The sequence below is a fragment of the Penaeus vannamei genome, chromosome 21, assembly GCF_042767895.1.
Source record: "Penaeus vannamei isolate JL-2024 chromosome 21, ASM4276789v1, whole genome shotgun sequence".
NCBI classification, from domain to species: domain Eukaryota; kingdom Metazoa; phylum Arthropoda; class Malacostraca; order Decapoda; family Penaeidae; genus Penaeus; species Penaeus vannamei.
In genome coordinates this window covers 1,258,199-1,278,198 of record NC_091569.1, presented here as the reverse complement: position 1 = coordinate 1,278,198, position 20,000 = coordinate 1,258,199, and the positions used below count along the sequence as shown (strand labels likewise).

At 35.8% G+C, this 20,000-nt stretch overlaps 2 protein-coding genes across 2 annotated transcripts in view; both read right to left on the bottom strand.

Annotated features, from left to right (window-relative positions):
• LOC113815492 (protein Aster-A) overlaps positions 1–10,293 on the bottom strand; it is a 12,397-nt gene extending 2,104 nt beyond the window's left edge. The window contains exons 1-6 of the mRNA XM_027367556.2: positions 10,088–10,293; positions 5,601–5,658; positions 2,767–2,938; positions 1,964–2,116; positions 1,311–1,432; positions 948–1,137 (exon numbers count right to left, since the gene is read on the bottom strand). Of these exons, the coding sequence (XP_027223357.2) occupies positions 948–1,137; positions 1,311–1,432; positions 1,964–2,116; positions 2,767–2,938; positions 5,601–5,615 (652 nt within the window). The 5' untranslated portion in view covers positions 5,616–5,658; positions 10,088–10,293. The remainder of the gene's footprint in view (positions 1–947; positions 1,138–1,310; positions 1,433–1,963; positions 2,117–2,766; positions 2,939–5,600; positions 5,659–10,087) is intronic.
• A 1,401-nt stretch (positions 10,294–11,694) lies between these two features.
• The window catches only part of LOC113815494 (protein Aster-B), a 50,550-nt gene continuing 42,244 nt past the window's right edge, over positions 11,695–20,000 (bottom strand). The window contains exons 8-15 of the mRNA XM_027367558.2: positions 17,996–18,230; positions 17,487–17,648; positions 17,197–17,321; positions 16,739–16,931; positions 16,374–16,592; positions 16,029–16,212; positions 15,590–15,716; positions 11,695–15,300 (exon numbers count right to left, since the gene is read on the bottom strand). Of these exons, the coding sequence (XP_027223359.1) occupies positions 15,052–15,300; positions 15,590–15,716; positions 16,029–16,212; positions 16,374–16,592; positions 16,739–16,931; positions 17,197–17,321; positions 17,487–17,648; positions 17,996–18,230 (1,494 nt within the window). The 3' untranslated portion in view covers positions 11,695–15,051. The remainder of the gene's footprint in view (positions 15,301–15,589; positions 15,717–16,028; positions 16,213–16,373; positions 16,593–16,738; positions 16,932–17,196; positions 17,322–17,486; positions 17,649–17,995; positions 18,231–20,000) is intronic.

Below are 20,000 nucleotides of genomic sequence, written 5' to 3'. Positions count from 1 at the left end.
CTGATTTGATTTGAAATTGGTCGTTACCGCTGTATAGGGCAATTCAATACGAAGGGTACCTAAAAGTCGGATTTTTGAACTTACATAAGCGAGATACAAATGATTTCATATTGAAGATGATAGTACACAGTAATACCCATTCTAAAGTAAAAACTATAAGGAATTTTGAACTCTTGAGTTGAAAAAGCTATGGCATCCGTTTCGTACGTTTCCAATAAAAAAAAAATATTACATTTAGACGTTACCGTAGGTCTTAAGTACCATAACTTCGCAAATATCCAACTACATCTAGGCGTATGCATGATTTTATGCACTTCTTAGTAAAGATAATGAGTGCAAATAGCCAATCAACAACTCTACATTCGTTTCTCATTGCAATCTGTTGCTATTGACAATTATCGAAGAAAACGGTTTGAAAGGGATAACTAATATATTTTATTGCTTTATATATGAAAGTCGATGTAGGCCTACTAAATGAGGATGATTAATTTTTAAAACTTTATGTGCGTATGTTTACGTACAGATGATCCTCCATGAAAATTATAAACATCCAGTGACCATCTCCCCCCCCCCCCCCATGTGTGGGGCATGGGAATAATTCAATTACAGTAAGTTCTCGAATTCCATGTATTAAATTTCATATGCTTTTAAAATTCTCAAAACTGAACCGCCATGTTATATTCATGCTAGGATATTATAACTAGGATGATTTTGCATCAATATTGCCATCCACAGTTCTCCATTTCTTCAAAATTGAAGTTAGAAGAAAAAAAAAGGGGGGGGGTTATCTGGTTTAATTAGTTGTTTCTATGGTTCAATGCATTTATCAAAAATTACATCTGAACTAGCTCTGGTCAATTCACTGGACTTGACCTCTCTCTGCAGGAATTCAGCTGTAATAAACAGTGGAAATAATACTTAATCCCGGGGTAGGCGTTGCCACTGACCTCTCACGAATCCCCACACTTGTTTTTTGTATTTGATAGACGACCAGACGCGAATGTGCGTTCTGTCATTCGACTTCCTGGTGAGGCAGTAGTGGTTGAAGACGGAGAAGGCATCGGCGTAGGGGATCCCGGAGTTCACGGAATCTGTCTCCACCACGAACACTTGTCCTGGCTGACTTGACTGCAGAGTCTGTGTCAGCAAGTAGGTATGAAAGAAACGGACAAGAAATAGACCTGTTTAGCCTGAAAACAGAGACGAAAGTTCTCGTTATATTTTTACTATTATGGAATTACACTAAAAGGGTTGAACTGGCAGTAAATAAAGTCCAATCAATTAAATAAATCATGCGAAACTGATTTAACCTGCGTTTCCGTGACGAAAGATGCTTTTGCTCCAATAGTCGAGAGGGAAAGCGCCATATTGTAGGTAACTGTGCGGGTGCTGGGTTCCCCCTCCTGGTCTTGCCACGTGCTACACGTTACGTCTGTAGAGGGGAAAGTACTAGGATCTCATTAATGTCAAAATCAATGATAATCAGAACAACAACAGTGATAATAATAATAATGGCAATATGATATGGCTTCTAATCACTTTTCGAGTTTTTTTTTCAAGATCAAAACGAGGTTGATGATGATCATTTTTGGATCACTGACTGGGTAGAGATTATGATTATTGGGTAATTAGTTGGTTGGTAATGGTAATTACTGAATGACTGAAAGGGTGATAATGATAGTCACTGGACATTTAATAAGTTGGTCATGACACTTACTCTTAATGAAGATATACATTGGAAAACTAACAGGTTGTTAAGGATACTTATCAGAAATACAATGCCTTTGGGACATCACCACCACCCACACGTGCACCATCCCACCCGAAGAGAATGGATATAACAACCCATCCGCCACTTAGTAATTAAACATAACAACCCATCTGCCACTTAGCCATGAAACATAACAACCCACCCGCCACTTAACCACCCCACATCCTCGCCCCCCCCCCCTTGCCGCCTCACCTGTGGTCTTCCTGGCAGCGTAGACGTCAATCATGAGCTGTTCTTGGCGGAAGAGAAGGGCGAACACCGTGTCGACCGGAAGCGACACCTCGGCGTTCAGTAAGACTTTCCCCTGATGCTGCGGCTCCAGGGGACACGCCAGCGACGGCTCCCCTGTGACAGAGGGAATGCAGCGTTAAAACTAAAACTAAAACTAAAAAACTAAAAACTAAAAACTAAAAAAAAAAAAAAAAAAAAAAAAAAAATATAAAAAAAAAAAAAGTAAATAAAAAAAATAAAAAATAAAAATTAAAAGGTAAAAAGTAAATGAGAAATACAATAACAATAGAAATAAAGACTATATGGATAGATATCTGAATACTTGTAGAGATAAATGGATAGAAAAGAAAACTAGCGAGAAATGAAGCGTTGAAACTAATAATAATAATAATAATAATAATAGATATATGAATAGATATATGAATAAATGAGTATATAAAGGGATAGAAAAGAGAACTCACAGCACAAACAGAATTTACATACGGATCACAACACACGAAACGAAAACGTATGTTCAAGAATATACATTAAAAAAAATCATAACCGCCTCCATAAGACACGAAAAAACGATCGTTAAAATAAAACAAAATCGCCTCCATACATAAAAACACAAGAGAAGAAAAAGATTACGTTAAAAAAAAATAAATGAAAATTAAAAAAGAAGAAGAAGAGTGAGAGAAGAAAGAGAAGATAACGTTCTAACAAAAATGGCGTTCTAAAAAGAGAAAAGAAAAGAAAAAAAAAAAAGGTTTATCCCATCCTACCCGCCATCTCGTCGCTCTCCGTGGAATCCTCCTTGTCGAGCCGCGTCCTGGACACACTGAGAGGGAACATGGCCGTCGGCGGCAGCTCCGAGACCCTCCTGGCGCCCCGGTCGTCGCCTGCGGGGACGAAGGAGGCCGAGCGCTCGTCCCCGTCGCTGCCCTGGACGCCATTCTGGAGGGGGGGGGGCGGTCGTGTCATCGGGTCATTAGCTTTTTTTCTTTGGTTATTGCAGTTATCTTTATCTTTTCTTCTTCAACCTTATCCTTATTATTATTTATCATTATTATTATTATTATTATTATTATTATTATTATTAGTTATCCTTACCTTCTCCTTCAACCTTATCATTATTATTATTACTATCATTATCATAATTATTAAGGGATGGGCGTTCGATCCGCGATTCACCTCCGCGTCTCGGAGACGGATGGCGGCCCAAGGGATTCCTGCAGATACCCCTTGCCGGACACTGGGTTCGGAAACCGCGAGGTTACACATCTCTAAGTACTCGCACAGAAACACTCATATATGCACTCACATACGCACACAGAAACACTCATATATACACTCATATACACTCGCACAGAAACACTCATATATGCACTCACATATACACTCACACAGAAACACTCATATATGCACTCACATATACACACACAGAAACACTCATGTATGCACACACAGGAACACACATATACTCACACAGAAACACTCATATATGCACTCACATATACACACACTGAAACACTCATATATGCACACACAGAAACACTCATATATACACTCACACAGAAACACTCATATATGCACATACAGGAACACTATCATACACTCACACACATCCATTTACATTTATACTTAAATATGTATACTTTCATATCTTTTTATTCTGATAAAACATCGTCGATTTCATTTTTACGCGATTCAATATATTTTCCAATAACTCAAAAAGGAAAATAAAAAATATCTATTTCTTATCACGGCTATGCAATGCAGGATATGAAATATTAATAATAGATATGAATAAAGCAACAACAAAACAGCAACAACAATAATAATAAGGATAATAATAATAATGATAATAAGATGATGATGATGATGATGATGATGATGATGATGATGATGATGATGATGATGATGATGATGATGATGATGATGATGATGATGATGATGATGATAATAATAATAATAATAATAATAATAATAATAACAATAATAATAATAGCAATAATAACAATAACAATGGTAATAATGATAATAATCATAATTCTTCGTCAGGAGGATTCGATCCCGCCCCCACGACGGCAAGTGCTTCAGTATGAATCGTTATTATTGTTGTTATTGCTATCATTATCATTATTTCTATAACTATTATTATTATTACTATTACTATCATTATCATCATCATCATCATTATTATCATATCATTATCCATCTTTATTTATTATTATACTTTCTTTATTATTTATTATTATACTTATCATTATCCTTATTATTACTATTATCAACATTATAATTATCATTGTTATTTTTTTTTGTTATCATTATTACTATTATTATAGTTAATATTATTTTCATCTCTGCCAGAGATTATATTTTAGCAGCGTCGGTTAGTATTGATCAGGATCCAGGAATTTTTGAAATGCTTACATCAATTAACCTTATATACAGTGGTAAATATTATCATAATTAGCTTAATTACCTCAGCCAAGGAGGTAATAAGGGCCGTCACCAGTGTCCTTGAGAAAAGTGATTTTGATGTAATTTTTAAAGTGTAAATATCTTTCTTGCATCAGTGACCCTGTTGCCTTGGCGGAGGTATGCTCTCTCTGAGTGCTTCTAGTTGTTGTTGTTGTTGTTATTATTATCATTATCGCTATTATTATTATTATTATTTCTATTATCTTTATTATTATCATTATCAATATTATTGTTATTATTATCATTATCAATATTATTGTTATTATTATCATTATCATTATGAGTAATATAATCATTATCATTATCATTATGAGTAATATAATCATTATCATTGTCATTGCTCTTATCATTATCATTTTTATCATTATTTTCATTATCACTGTTATTATGGTTATCACTGTCGTTATTATTATTGTTATTATTATTATTGTTGTTATTATTATTATCATTATTATTTATATCATCATCATCATCATTATTATTAATCATTATTATTATCTCTATCATCATTATTATTAGCATTATTGGTAATACTATTATCATTATTATTATCAGTGTTATTATTATTGTTATTACCATTTGATTAAGATTGATTTGAGTGGATCATGTATAATTTTAAGATTACACACACGCACACACACACACACACACACACACACACACACACACACACACACACACACACACACACACACACACACACACACACACACACACACACACACACACACACACACACACACACACACAAACACACGTATAAATGCGTGTGTGTCTGTGTGTGTTTATAAAAGAAGATTACAGGACATTATCATTCAAAGCTGTTGTCATCCTTTATACTCTTGGTATTTCATAATCCAGTAAAAGAAATGTTAGATCTTTCTTAACGAACAATTAAATATGAATCCTCTTAATACCGCAAGTTGAATATTTTTTAGGCACGTATTCAGCGAAAATACCGTTTTTTTGTTTTTGTGTTTTTTAATCCTAATGTGTCTACTACACAACATAACTTATAGGAACACAATTAAACTTATAGCAATAGAAACATTCCCTTGACATTACAACATGAAATAAAACCGACTCGACGAAAGCCGTTTTAGGAAAATACACTAGGAAAGATTTTACTTACTTCCTCAAGCTTCATGTGTTGTTCTGCTCCGCCTCTGAAACCGTTGATCAGACGCTCTCTTGGGGGAAAAAAATATATTGATATCGTTAGATTAATCATTAGTATTATGCGGTGATCATACACTTTCTTGGGGGGTTTATTATTGATATCGTTCAAACAATCATTTATTATTATACGATGATCATACATTTTCTTGGGGGGATATTATTGATATCGTTCAAACAATCATTATTATTATACGGTGATCATACACTCTCTCGGGGGGAAAAATAATGATAATCATTAAATTAATCATTACTATTACACGGTGATCGAACGTTCTTGGCATTGTAGTCTACGAGTTCTACAATGACTGTAAAATTAGGGTAAATCTTAATGGCGTATCATGCAGTAAGGATTTTGTTAAAGTACTACCGTCATTATTACACGATATTGCTATTACCATTGTTAACAGTATTGTTGTTCCAACGTTCTTTTGTTACGATCACCTCTAAAACTATTATCATTCTGCATACTGTTATTTCTTAGAATTGTTATTATCGTCATAAGTATCATCGTAACTACAATGACAATTCCTACCATCATAAATGTGATTCTTCCTTTTATTGTTATTCTTATGATTATGATTATGCAACGATACATAATTACAACCAGTGCCTTAACATCACTAGTCCCAAAAGTTCAGAGAGAATATTTGCTTTTTCCGTCTTTATCTTGTTCTTATCTTCGCATTTAAACTCTTAATTTTTTTTTTCAGATATTATGAACATAACGTTAAGTCCCCGTTTTCACACCCAAAGTCGGTTTATTCACGCTACACAGCCTCGTAGAAGTAGAAAGAGGCTCTCACACACAAGGTCTATCTATATAAGTACTTATATAGACCTTGCTGACATACTCAGACAGTGAAGTTACCGCTAGTCTCTACGACATATTTCTTCATTTATAAATTGTCAGATTACGAGTGACTTTCCCCTCCCGTCGGTATCATAGTCAGAATAAAGAATGATTCAAGGGTCTGTGTATGTGTGTTTTTGTGTTCGTATGCGTGTGTTCGTTTGTCTTGGGTCTGTGTATGTGTGTTTATGTGTTCGTATGCGTGTGTTCGTTTGTCTTTGTGTATGTGAGTTTGTTTTGCGTTCGTGTTTGTGTATATGTGTATGTGTTTTGGGTTCTTTTGAATATTTTGGCTGTTTTGAGTAGCAGACACACTCTCAATTAGGTTAAATCCATTTCCAAATTCAAAAGTTTCTCAATTATGAAAGTTACTTTTCAATTACCAGTACGTTACTTTTTGAAAAGTTATATGCCTCTTTTTTCCAATCTGTTCAAATATTTTTTTCGTTCTCTTTCGAATGGGATAGTACTGCCCAGGGGATAACATAGCGACATCAAAAAGAATAGTTATTATATATATCTTGTTATGTTCAGACATAATTATTGGTGTTATTATTGTTATTGATATAATTGTTATTATCATTATCACATCTCTTTGTCATCATTATTGTAGATTTATTAGTAGTAGTATCATTGTGGTAATTATCATTATCATCTAACAATAACAGTTACAATTATTGACATTATTTAGTATCGTTATTATGTATTATTCGCATCTTCCTCATGAATGTCTTCATCTTTATTTTCATCATTATAACCACTCTCATCAATAACATAATAATTATCGTAACGAATATTAATATTATTATCATCGTTATTGCAATCATTATCATTGTTTAAATCACTATCGTTATTGCAGTTGTCATTCACAATTAAGCCTTCCCATTATGATTAATATTATCTCTATCATAATCATTACCATTATTATTGCTATACATATCATTACTTTGGTTTTACAATCTTGATTACCATCTTTATTGTTGGTACAGTTATTACTTGTTCGTTTTTCTTAAAGCGTTTTAAGCAGGGAAAGTTCTTGCCTGAAATCTCAAGCGTTTTTCTTGCTAACTCAAGCCTTTCGCTTGCTTTCTCAAGCGACCTCCGGAGATGGCTTAACTTGCGCTTGCTAAGTCAAGCGGTGTACCGTCACCATGGCAACGGCGTCGGTCGCGTACCGTACTGGTCACGATCCTTCGAATGCGGGCGTTGGCCAGGAACTCCGCTTAATATCTTTTCAGATAAATAATTTTTTCACGGTATCTGATCCTGTAATTTTCTTAAAATCATATTCAAATAAATTGAAAATAACTGAAAACGAACGGAGATAATGGAGATTATGGGAATAAAAAGTTTTACTTATGAATAATAAATGATTATAAAACGAATAATTTTCCTCTTATTGTTAAACTTCTCGTCTTTCTAAATCGAGAATATATCTGCTATTTTATGAAATAAAGAATATTTCAAGTGAAAAAGTCTGAGAAATTCTAGTAACATTCTTCTGTTGATATCATATTCGATGATTTATTATATTTAACCTCATAAAATCGGATATATGGGAATGGGTAGGCCTATATTTTGATTCAGGGATATTAATTTTTTTTGATAACGCGTCAGAATGAAAGGGCTGTCAATCGGAAGTGTGTGTCATTGTTTTAGAGGCACTTTATATGAATATAGGAGATAATATAGCGCTTTGTTAAGATGTTTGGGTAAATCTATTTACTTCTCTGTCATCTTGATGCGGCGCTAGCTTGTCAGTTGTTTTGAATTGCGCGCTCAAACTGTTACCAACCGCAGGTGAAATAAACTCCACCCTCGACTTGTGCATAAGTTATCTCTTTCCGAGATTGTTGGTGGGAATATTGCTTTTAAAACACAACTATGTATATTTTGTGTGTTATTTTGATATTTCTATGCTCATCAAGGACTGTTATGATTTGTACTTTATGAAAAGACATTTCCACATGTCTGGCATCACTGAAGAGGGCCTGCCTGCCTTGGAAAGCGTTTTAAGCAGGGAACGGTACAGCGCTTGGCAAGAATTCTTGCCAAGCGCTCCCCTGCTTAAAACGCTTTTAGTATCTGTTGATCGGTTAGAGAAACGTGCACTTTCTCGGAATCGTGGAACTGCATTAAAGTCTTTGTATCTTTATGTCCTTATCTTTTATCGTTTCAGTCGGCTGTCGACGCTACACTCCCATCATACACAAGTGCATATTTTATAGAAAACGGGATATAGATAAAAACATAAACACGTGAACCACACGTACCGAACCGGCCAATTTTGCAAGATGGCGGCCATCTGTGCAAACAAGGGGGTATTTCCTCTTCCTCTTACAAAGTTTGTTTAAATAAAAGAGGGAAAGCTGTTGTGAACTTGCGGCGCCCCGTTTTCTGTTCTGTTCATCGTATAACATTCGGAACTGACTTTGTGTTGTACTTTTCTGACACATGCAATGTTTTCTGGAAGGTTGTTCCATTCGTTCAGTCTGTGTGTATTGTGTGTCGTTGCGTGGGTTTATATGTTGTTTTAGTGTGTGTGTGTGTGTGTGTGTGTGTGTGCGTGTGTGTGTGTGTGTGTGCGTGTGTGTGTGTGTATGTGTGTGTGTGTGTGTGTGTGTGTGTGTGTGTGTGTGTGTTCTGTGTGCCTTTGAGTATGTTGTGTGTGTGTTTGGTATGATCTATTTTTGTCTGTATGTATATGTGTGAATATGTGCTTTAATATGTGTGTTGGTGTGCTTATTTACCTACTTACGTGTTTGTGAGTAAGAATAACTATAGATAGATAGACTACTGCGTGACTCTATTGCGGCATCTCAATTCTGCAACTGTACGAAGAGTTTTTATCCTCCAAGGGTCATTCTCGCCTCATCAGTTGGATGACATTTTTATCTCTCGCCGGGTCGTTTATCTCGTCTCATCATGTCGTGATTGTATCTTAATTCGTATCTTGTTTAGGTAGTTATGGGTGGTATAGATCCTGCCTTAAACACCCTCACTAATTACTGTATCTTTGGGTGATTCTACTCCTTGATTATTTCCCTTTGCTTCAGTAATTAGTGGCTACTATAAAGAGCTTCGCCTTTAGGTACCTTGAGTTCACGTGTGTGAGCCGACTGGCCACGGGAGCTATTGTCGTGAAAGCGAGGTTATTGACAATGCATCATCTGAAATTTCTCTGCAATACACACAGTAAATCATCTAAAAAAAGAAGGATTTAAAAGATAGAAGACAGTATAGATGCCAGAGTAACATCACTTGTACACTTTTTTTCGGGAACTTCCTCTACCTCCAATGTTAATTCCTATCAAGTTGTAACACCTTCGTAACCTGGCTGATTATGAATAAACGGACACTGGTATGTGACAACGGGCCTGAGTGGGTGACATGTATGACAGGTTATGTTATGTAAAGTGAGAATGTACCGACCGCTGACGCAATACTGAAAGCTGAAGACTGAACTACACATGCGAACCGAAGTTAATATATTTCAGAAAATGATCAATGGCTGCTGTAAAAACACTGAAAACTCCTATATATATTTACCTAAACAATGAAATTAGATAAGTATGATATGAAATACATACCTTATATAGATGAGAACAACAGGAAATTATCAAACAGTCTAATCACTGAATATAGTCCAAATAAAGTCAGCTTCACGAAGATACAATAGCTAAATTAATGCAACAGATTACTCGAAAGAGAAAAACAAAATTTCTGAATGTCCTCTTTCGTCGCCACACAGCACGACGGCGGCAGTGCGGGTTCCACCAGGTAGAGAAAGTACACTGAGCTTCTGTTCCGAGGGAAGAGACACAGAGGAGCGAGGTTTTGGTTTCTTTGATATGGAGCCACACAGCTGGACTGCTTGATTTTAACTAGGCTTTAATATCTTATAGTCGATTCATAATTTTCCTTCCATATCACAGGTTATTCATATATATTCTTTCTTTAATTGTAATAATACATATAATGACATTTTAACATGTTGTGCAAGGCCGTTATCATACAATCTGCAGGGCACGACAGAGATAAGGAGATAAGACTACCCATTCGAGCTGCGTGTTCGCCGACAGCCTTCCGCTTTGAACCCCCGCGAAAGCCTGATAAAACAGATCTTACCCGCACGCACGCCCCCCCACCCCCCCGCACGCCCTTCGCTGCTTCAGGAACTTATAGACACATTACATATGGGGACTCTTATTATTGTGTAAACAGAAGAGAGATTTAGATATCACCAGGACACAGCGTCAAGAATATTTTGAGGGCAACTGTACTGAGGGTCTTCGAGCACACCTCCACACCGATGATGATCATCATCATTATGATGATGATCATCATCATTATGATGATCATTATGATGATGATCATTATGATTATAACCTGTGTTTCAGCGCGTCAAGCATAATGTATGTATGCATTAATACGTTTGCAGCAAACTTGCTGCTTAAACGGTCTCATTTGGAATGGAAATTATTATCTAGTATGACGATTTATAATGATTAAGCAAGGGTTTCCAGACCCATGTTCACAAATAGCAAAGTTAGAACCTAGGTCTGTACTTCTATAAGCCTCGGCAAGAAATATATCTGAATCAAATGAACTTCATGGCTTAGACTTACCCGACCATCAGATCTTGTGCGAAGTTGCAGTAAAAGCCACATATCCAACATTTGAAGCACAACTGAAAGCTTATCTAACTTCCTTTAATATATTTTATTTTTCCTTCTAAAAGTAAATCCTGACGCTTTCTTCCTATCAACCTAATCCATAAGCAATGTTTTTTTCTCTCTCTTCTTAAAAACTGTTTAATCAGGCGGGCATGATCGGCAGGCAATTTTACAGATGACGTCATATGCGAGAAAACAAGTTAACTTCTTGTTCAATATTGTCCGCCCGTGACGTCATCCTACCCGTGCCCGACCGTGTACCCACCTGTGGAGACCGTATACTTCTCCATTTTCATTTTTTTTTTCTTCTTCTTTCTTTCTTTTTTTTACATTATGATTTTTGGATGAGTTAGATATATGTAAAACTTTGATCTTTGGGTATCGATTAAAGCAACACATTGGAGCTGAACGTACTGAAAAAATCTTGTTGTATACCCCAAAACATACAGACAATATCTGAAACATTTTCAACAGACCCCTTAGGTACATTTTCCGCGTAGGTTCTTGATAAAAAGTCATGATCATATATAGAATGTTTATTTTGGTTGTCCACCCAATTTTCTGGTGGAATCCAGCATTATTTACATATATAATTGTGTAGCTTTGAGCATGCTCTGGAAACTTATATGCCAAAACTGAATGTATCTCTAAATGCAAACAAGATAATATATTTAAATACAAGTACAGAGTCGCTCCATTTACAACTTACTTATTTTGGCCGGTAAGATGTCCTTTAAAACCACATAACAACAGTTTCTACACTTACACTTTAGATATAGATTTCAACAATTCAACACAATTTTCATACACAGTATGAATAAAATCATATATTTTTAAATCAAGGTTAAAGATACTCGAAGTCATTTCCACTGTACTGTACACATTAACTCAAATTTTAAGACCGTTGGAGCTCTCCTGCACTATATGAAAGAATGACAAAACGCTAACATGTATTTCTTCCTCTGGTTAACATCTCCTACGCAAATTCTGTTCTTAAGAAAATGGATAATAGTCCCCAAAACACTGAATAACGAGATGACAACAGGTTTGCTCAAATTTCTAACACCTCTAGGATACCATTCAGAATGAAGTGCTAACCACAGCTATCGTTTACCTCACTGAATAGTATACAGTTATGTAAGCTCTCTATATGATATCCTTCTCCATGCTATCATCATCTAACCAAGGAACAGAACATATAACCATTAAAATGAAAGACTAACATATACCTGTGTTTTCCAATATACAGTAACAAGTGGCTAGTGCTCTACTGCTTTACGAAAGTGAAATCACATAAATTTCAAAGCCAAGATCAGTTTTTCTTGTCATAGACCAATTTCTTCCACTGATACATCTTTGCCTAAAATCTTGGAAATGTCAATACTTTATATAACGCTGAAAAAATAATTATGTTCCCAAGAAACACTGGCTTTACTAATTCCAACATAAAAGTGGCGCACACACACACACAAACATACATGTACTAGAACCACATACATTCAAAGTATTAAACGGTTACAAAATAAGGTGCTGACTTTATCTTTTATAATTAAAAACACAACTGTTTCAACAACAAATAAAGTATATCCAAGATCTAGAATAGTTTAAATTAATTACAAGCCAATAATTCTGTAAGCACATGCTACTATGTTCTTGATATTCAAAATAGTAATACATAATGTCCAGGGCATACCAATATGAAAAAAATACCTGAGGTGCAATAAAACAGGGCACAGAAGGCTGAATCAAATCTACAACTGGCATTTCATTAAATATTGTCAAATTACAGTCTCTGCCCCAGCAGACTTCTTTTAACTCCACTGCATCCACAGTATTCTGACTGTTGTTTTAAGGAGTGTGAGCAACTGTGACACTGTGTGTCACCTGGTTACATCCTATCACTCCTTAACTAAAAATCTCATTTTGCATTATTGGCTGCACATACAGGTAACACACTTATGCAGGATACACACATTCTACAAAAGATATTATTACATCCAATTTTTCTCATGAGAGAAAAAAAAAAATTATCGACACCAACTGATCATCGTTAATTTCTTTAATAAATATAAGGCTTCAATTGGAACTAAATCTAAAAAAAAAAATAAAAAAAAGTATGGATAAAAAGGTCATAACCTATTTCCTAGAAGTATCACAGACACTGCATGACACTTTCATACCCATCTTAATGCAGTTTTACAGATTTTATTGCCATTTTGTGTAGCCAACAAGTGCTACTGAACCTTCATTTCAAGTATAGAATGGTGCAATTATGCTAGGGTGAATAATTTTCATTTTACAAATTAAAGTTTGTTAGTACTCACTAGGAGCACATGAAAAATAGAGTGAATAAAATGCAGAAAAAGGTAGAAGTCTTTAAAAAAATTAAATCAGTCACATCCTGTACTAAATACAATTCTAGCAAGACTTAAAGGGACACATGTTATGTATCACTGAGAGAAACCCTTAGCAACATACTTTTAGACAACTTTCTCTTTATTTCAAATTCCCATTTAAAATTCAAAAATAAATAGGAAATAAAATTATTTGGAAATCTACCTTCCAAATATGGTCCTTCATGTGTTTAACTTGCTATTCACAAACTCAAGAATGAAGCATACCATTACAACTAGAAATGATAGACAAGTTACACACAAATAGATACAATCATTGTTCCACTGTTACACTTGACTATGCCATCAGATCTAGAACATATAGAATATAACTGTAGACTAGCCTTTATGCATTATTCATCTCAAACTTACATGATATACTTTAAAACAACTATTTGTAGTATCTGTATACAATATAACTGCTTTAGAAAAAATAAAGGGGAAAATCACATCAGAATTATGAAAATACTAATAGTAAAAGAAGGATCACATATGAACATGCAAACACATGCATGAACATTCATACAAACTAACGCACACACACTGAATTTCACTTACACCTTTACACACATACACGTTAGGATCCTGATGTGATAAATACACACACATGTATATATACATATATATGTACAGTACACACTTCTGTATATTATATATAATACATGTGTATATATGTATGTATCAAGCAATATGAATATGCAGTAGTTTAACATGAGTGAAAATGAACGTGAAACAAAATAAAAGTAGTAACTTTGATAAAGCCTTATTTCCTTAAATCACATGGATCTCTGTGCTACATCAAAATCATCTAGGATAATCACATCTCCTCGTTTCAGCAACATCATACATATACCCTTTTTCCTCCCCTCTTTCACTTAATAATGCACACACATTGGACTCGACAAATGTTCACTAAACTTGCGTAATTGTGCAGCACGTCTTGTTCTTTTATTATTTGTTGGAATGAAAAAAATAAACTCTCCACAACCACAAGTGCATACACATTTGGTCCACATTCACATTTCAAAAAATAAAACTGATGCATTCATTAAAATATATGAAGGAAATACTGAAACCTGAAGCATGTGAATGAATTCCAAATATATATCAAAAATATAACTAACTTCTGACACCCATTCCATGCTCATTGCTACTTTCGTCAAAATAATAATAACCAGGAAAATTAGGATAAATGGAAAGAAAAAAATGTATTTCTCATACTAAAGAGACATCTTTGCAATCCTTTCATGAATTGACCTCCTACAGAGGTTAATCATGACCTTTGGTATATTTATATGACAGTGATAGCAACCTCATTGCAACATTTGCTTCAGGAATTACTTTTCCCTAACAGGCAATGAGCTCCACCCACAAAGTTGTTCATTTTTTTCTTTTCTATCCTTTATTTTTCCTTTCCTAGTGCTTTTTCAGGTCCTCAGAGATCTTTCTCTTGATAGGGAATTGGTTGGTCACCCCACTGCACCTTCACAGATCCTGATGATTCTCACTCACATGCACAGTTCTCTCTTCCCCACTGTTCGCCTGGTCCCCAACGTCTGGTCCCTTGGATGGGTCTCCTGGGCTTCCCTCTTGGCCCCACTGAACAGACTCTGCGGATGATCTCCGCTGGCTCTCAGAGTTATGAAGGTTTTGTAGCTGTCTCAGGAGGAGCTGGATTTTGCTGGCGTGGTGCGGAGGGATGGAGGTGTGGAGCGTGCGGAGAGACTCCTCTGCCTGGAGTTGGGATGAATGGACATGATAAAGTTATTGGATACCATGGTATGTCAAGCTCTACCTCTGGAGCTTCTATTCATTACAAATTTGTTCAAATTTTATCTTCATCAATATGATAAAAGATAATGTATTCTTACTGATAACTAATTCATTCTTGAGATTGTTACAACTGGAATAGATTGGAATACAGCAGCACTTATTGGAGTAAGAAGAAAGTGGCTGAGAATAATGATACACACACACACACAAAATATATATATATAAGTAACAATCAAAATAGTAATCTCACTTTTCTGAGGAATCCTGCTGCTTCCTCTATAGATTTCCTCCATCGTTCTACTTCTGCCGCATGCAGAGCTTCTTGTTGTTGCAATATTCGTACCCATTCTTCCAGGGCTCCACTTCCTGTCCCAGGTCTGTTTTGGCAATAAAAATATCTATATTTATAAAATAAATTAAGTCAAAATGCTTCCTAAAAACACCTTTTACTTAAGCCCTCTTCTCAAGTCAATAGACATATTAACTGTTTAATCTTTTACATATAATTTGAAGGAGAGAGATCTTGAAATATGAAAGAAACAACTGTAAAAACGTATCTTTAACTATGTATACAATAAAAAAAGGACTTTTACATAAAGAAATCAATAAATGTACTTTTCTATGCATATGTGTCTCTGTAAATGAATGCCTTATGTATCTCTATATTCAAATTAGTCTGAGGAACCTACCTGAACATGCTTGGATCAAGAGCTGGGAATGGTGTGGTATGTACAAACATCTTTTCCTCCAATGCCCAAAGTTTGTAGTACAGCAGGGCATTCAGGGTTAAGAGAATGACCAGTGTTGCCACAACAAGTCTTACAGGACCTTCATTGGAGGAATTATTGTTCTCAGTTGTAACAGTTGGCAAAGCTGGAAGGAGAGAAAAAGAAATGAGAAAAATAACACAATTTGGCATATTTTGTTGACCTGAACAGCACACTCACAGTCAAAAATATATCCAAGACATAACTGTACCCTAATGAAAATAATAGTCATACAAATCTCAAAAAGTAAACCACCCAAGAACTTACTAAGCTTTCTTGCTGGGATCTGTGTTGATTTATGAATGTCTTTGACCTTATCAGCTGTTGATGGAATGAGGACATCTGGAGGTTCTCCCTTGCTTCCTACCCGCCGTCTTCTTCGCCGTGTCCTCTTCAGATTGGCACTGTCAACCTCAGCAAGGAGTGCAGCATTTATGTCATTTAGTAATGATTCCACACCACAAAATGAATTCTTGTCAATCACACCTGTTAATAAAGAAATATTTGTGAAAATTCATATAATCTTCAGTACATATTACCATACTTGTTCTCTCTATATAATATTTGATTGAGAGAATAATTATCAGAGATGGGGGAAAAAAAGAACAAAACATACACGGATCAGTGATTACCTTTCATGAAACCCCAAACATTCTTCTTATATTTAACTTGAGACCAAACACTTAGTCTTGTTTCAGTGGCAGATTCACGTGTTAGACACCAGTGATTTGACACAAAGAAAGAGTCAGCATATGGGATTCCTGCATTACAGGCTTCTGCATCAACTGTATATATTTCTCCTGGTTTACTGAATGGTGACAAAACCTGGAAAACAAAAATTTAAAAATTCAGAGAACTTGCACTACAAATTGTTTATTTATGTATGTATGTATGTATGTATGTATTGCAATGCATGTTAGTGTGTGAATGAGAGAATATAACTGTCTATGAGAATGTCCCACAATATGAATAAATGTGCAGCAGTTTTACATATTACACAGCTACTAAAAATCTTCAAGTAGTAAATGCACAACAATAATGCAAATTATCTGGGCAAAGAGAGAGAAAGACTATATTTAACTCATCTTACCTGTGTTTCTGTTACATGTGAAACTTTTGGGCCAAAGCTGTTTGGAGGGAGTGTTAAGGTATAGGTCACCTGCCGGAGTTTCTGATTGGTTTCATGGTTGCTTTGCCATGGACTGGCAACAACATCTGAAATGGAAAATGAAGTGGTTTCACACTCTTGTATAAGGCCATATCAAGTTTTAAGATCTGAAGCAGAAAAATACACACCGCAGAAACACCAACAATAATAAACCCACATTCTTTGAGAAACCACAAAACACAATACAGTCAGAAACAGCAAGGCAGACCTACCAGTGGTTTTCCGAGCTGTATAAAGATCTAGCATAAACTTGGAATTGGTAAAGAGTAATGTAAACACTGTATCCACAGGCAGTGCAAAAACAGTGTTGATGATCTCACGACCCTGGTGGTGCGTGGTCAGGTTGGGGCAAACCACACACTCTGAAGATAAACCTGCAGAGAAATAAAATGCTCGGTTAATCTCTCACTTTGCAAATCAAGTTTTGCAAGATATATTCTATTCCACGGACTGAATCCGAGGTAAGACTGTCAGGTCATCTCAAATTCACCTCTTTCTTGAAAAATTGTCTCCATCACTATTCTACTGAAACCTTTCAAAACCTTAAGACTTCTGTCAAGAAGACTTTTTAAAAAATATAAAAGAGAACCTACTGCACTACTTGCTTTGATCAAATTATTACGAAACCATTATATCGAACTCTAATTCAACAGAAATGAAGATTACACTTTGAAAGAATTATACAACTGGTGTCCAAAAGAGAAAAAGGAGAAAACCTTACATGTAACCTTGCTGTCCGGCTCCGTTTCCGTGGTATCCGACATGTCTGTGGGGATCCCATCGTTGGGCTGCGGGGAGGAATTATGCGTAGAGTGATGCGGCGACTTGGTTGGGGACGAACTCTTGGGCGGCTGAGGCTTGTGCGAGGAGACCTGCTCCGACGTCTCAGATTCACCGCCTTTCGGCACTGGGGGTACTTGGCTCTCCTCCAGACTCTGATCTGCAGGGCAAGCATCCTGTAAAGAGGCAAACGCAGACGTTAAGGAACTGTCTTTAAACACATGGCTGTCAAAGTAGTCTGTCACAAAAAAAAATCATATTTTCAATGTGACTAATTACGAGCGGCTGCCATATTCAGACCGAATACTGAACACTTCAGTACAAAATACATGTTGCAAAAATACAATACAGGCATCTTGATGAATAAATTGGAAACCATTGGGCATATTACATAACAAAAGTATCAAATCTCTTTACAAAGGTGAGCAAACTTCAGCACTCGTAGTTGTAAGGGCTGGCGAAACACGGACATTACAAAAAATATACACAAACATATGACACGGGTATGCTCTGTAGTGTAAATGTCTTTTCCGCGTGTATAAGAACCAGCAAATCCAAGACATGGTTGTTTCGAAGGCTGGCAACTCTGCAAAAATATACGCGATATTTGTGTATATTACAGAGAGTAGTAGAAACTTTATACCCACATGATAACCCTTTATCGTGGTAAAATATGCTTTCTACTTCGCAGTCGTGCCGTCCGCTATCAACAAGGAAGGAGCTAAATCCACAGCCCTCCTAAAACTCTCTCTCCAGGCAGTGGTCCGCCTCAGCGCATCATGGCGGAGTGGACCATTTAACGTTATCACGGATGCGGCTCCACTAATAGAAATGAAGCTCCGCGGTTCACGAATCTCACAGGCAACGGGGGAAGCCTTCTCAACACCAGAAGTGACAAATGACATAATATCTGTATGTAAGAATGAGGCACCGAGAGAGAGAACCTCCGGAGAAGGAAAAGAGACGAAGAAGCGTGAGACAAAAGGCGGGAGCGCGGGAACCCCCGAGAGTACAAGTGTACTGGCGGGAGCAAGCAGCTGGTACGGAATGGCGGGCCAGAGGGGGTAGGGGTAGGTGGGGGGGGAGGACAGTACAAAGGGGGCCAATATGGTGGCTGCCGCGGCCTTGACAACCCCTCAATACACACACTTGGCCACTGCCGCCTCTTCGCCGCTTCTCCAAGGCTTTGTGCCGCACATGTTACGCATACTCTGGCACTCCGCGGCGCTTTTATTGCGGACAAACGATCGCCCGGGTTTTAATTAATAAAGACCTTGCACATGCGTAATGGGTTTATGAATGCTTGGTATGTATATTTTTATGTAGATGTGGATACACTGAACACACACATGCATGCTGATGTGCACACATCAATAAATTAAATTGAAGTGAAAGTGTGTGTGTGCGTGTATATTCATATATCTATTTTTATATATCTATATTTATATATCTATATTCATATACATATATCTATATCTACCTATCTATCTATCTTTCTATATATATATGTATGTATGTAATATGTATATAATGTATGTATGTATATATGTATGTATGTGTTTGTATATATATACATGTGTATTTATATATGTTTGTACATATGTATGTGTTTGTTTGTATGTGTGTGTGTGTGTGTGTATGTATGTATGTATGTATGTATGTATGTATGTATGTATGTATGTATGTATGTATGTATGTATGTATGTATGTATGTGTGTATGTATGTATATATGTATGTATGTATGTATGTATGTATATATGTATGTATATGTATATGTATATATATATATACATATATATACATATATATATATATATATATATATATATATATATATATATATATATATATATATATATATCACAGTTTATGTATGTATGTGTTTATGAAAAAATGTGTAAGTGCATGTATATGTATGTGTATATATATGAATGTGTGTGTATAT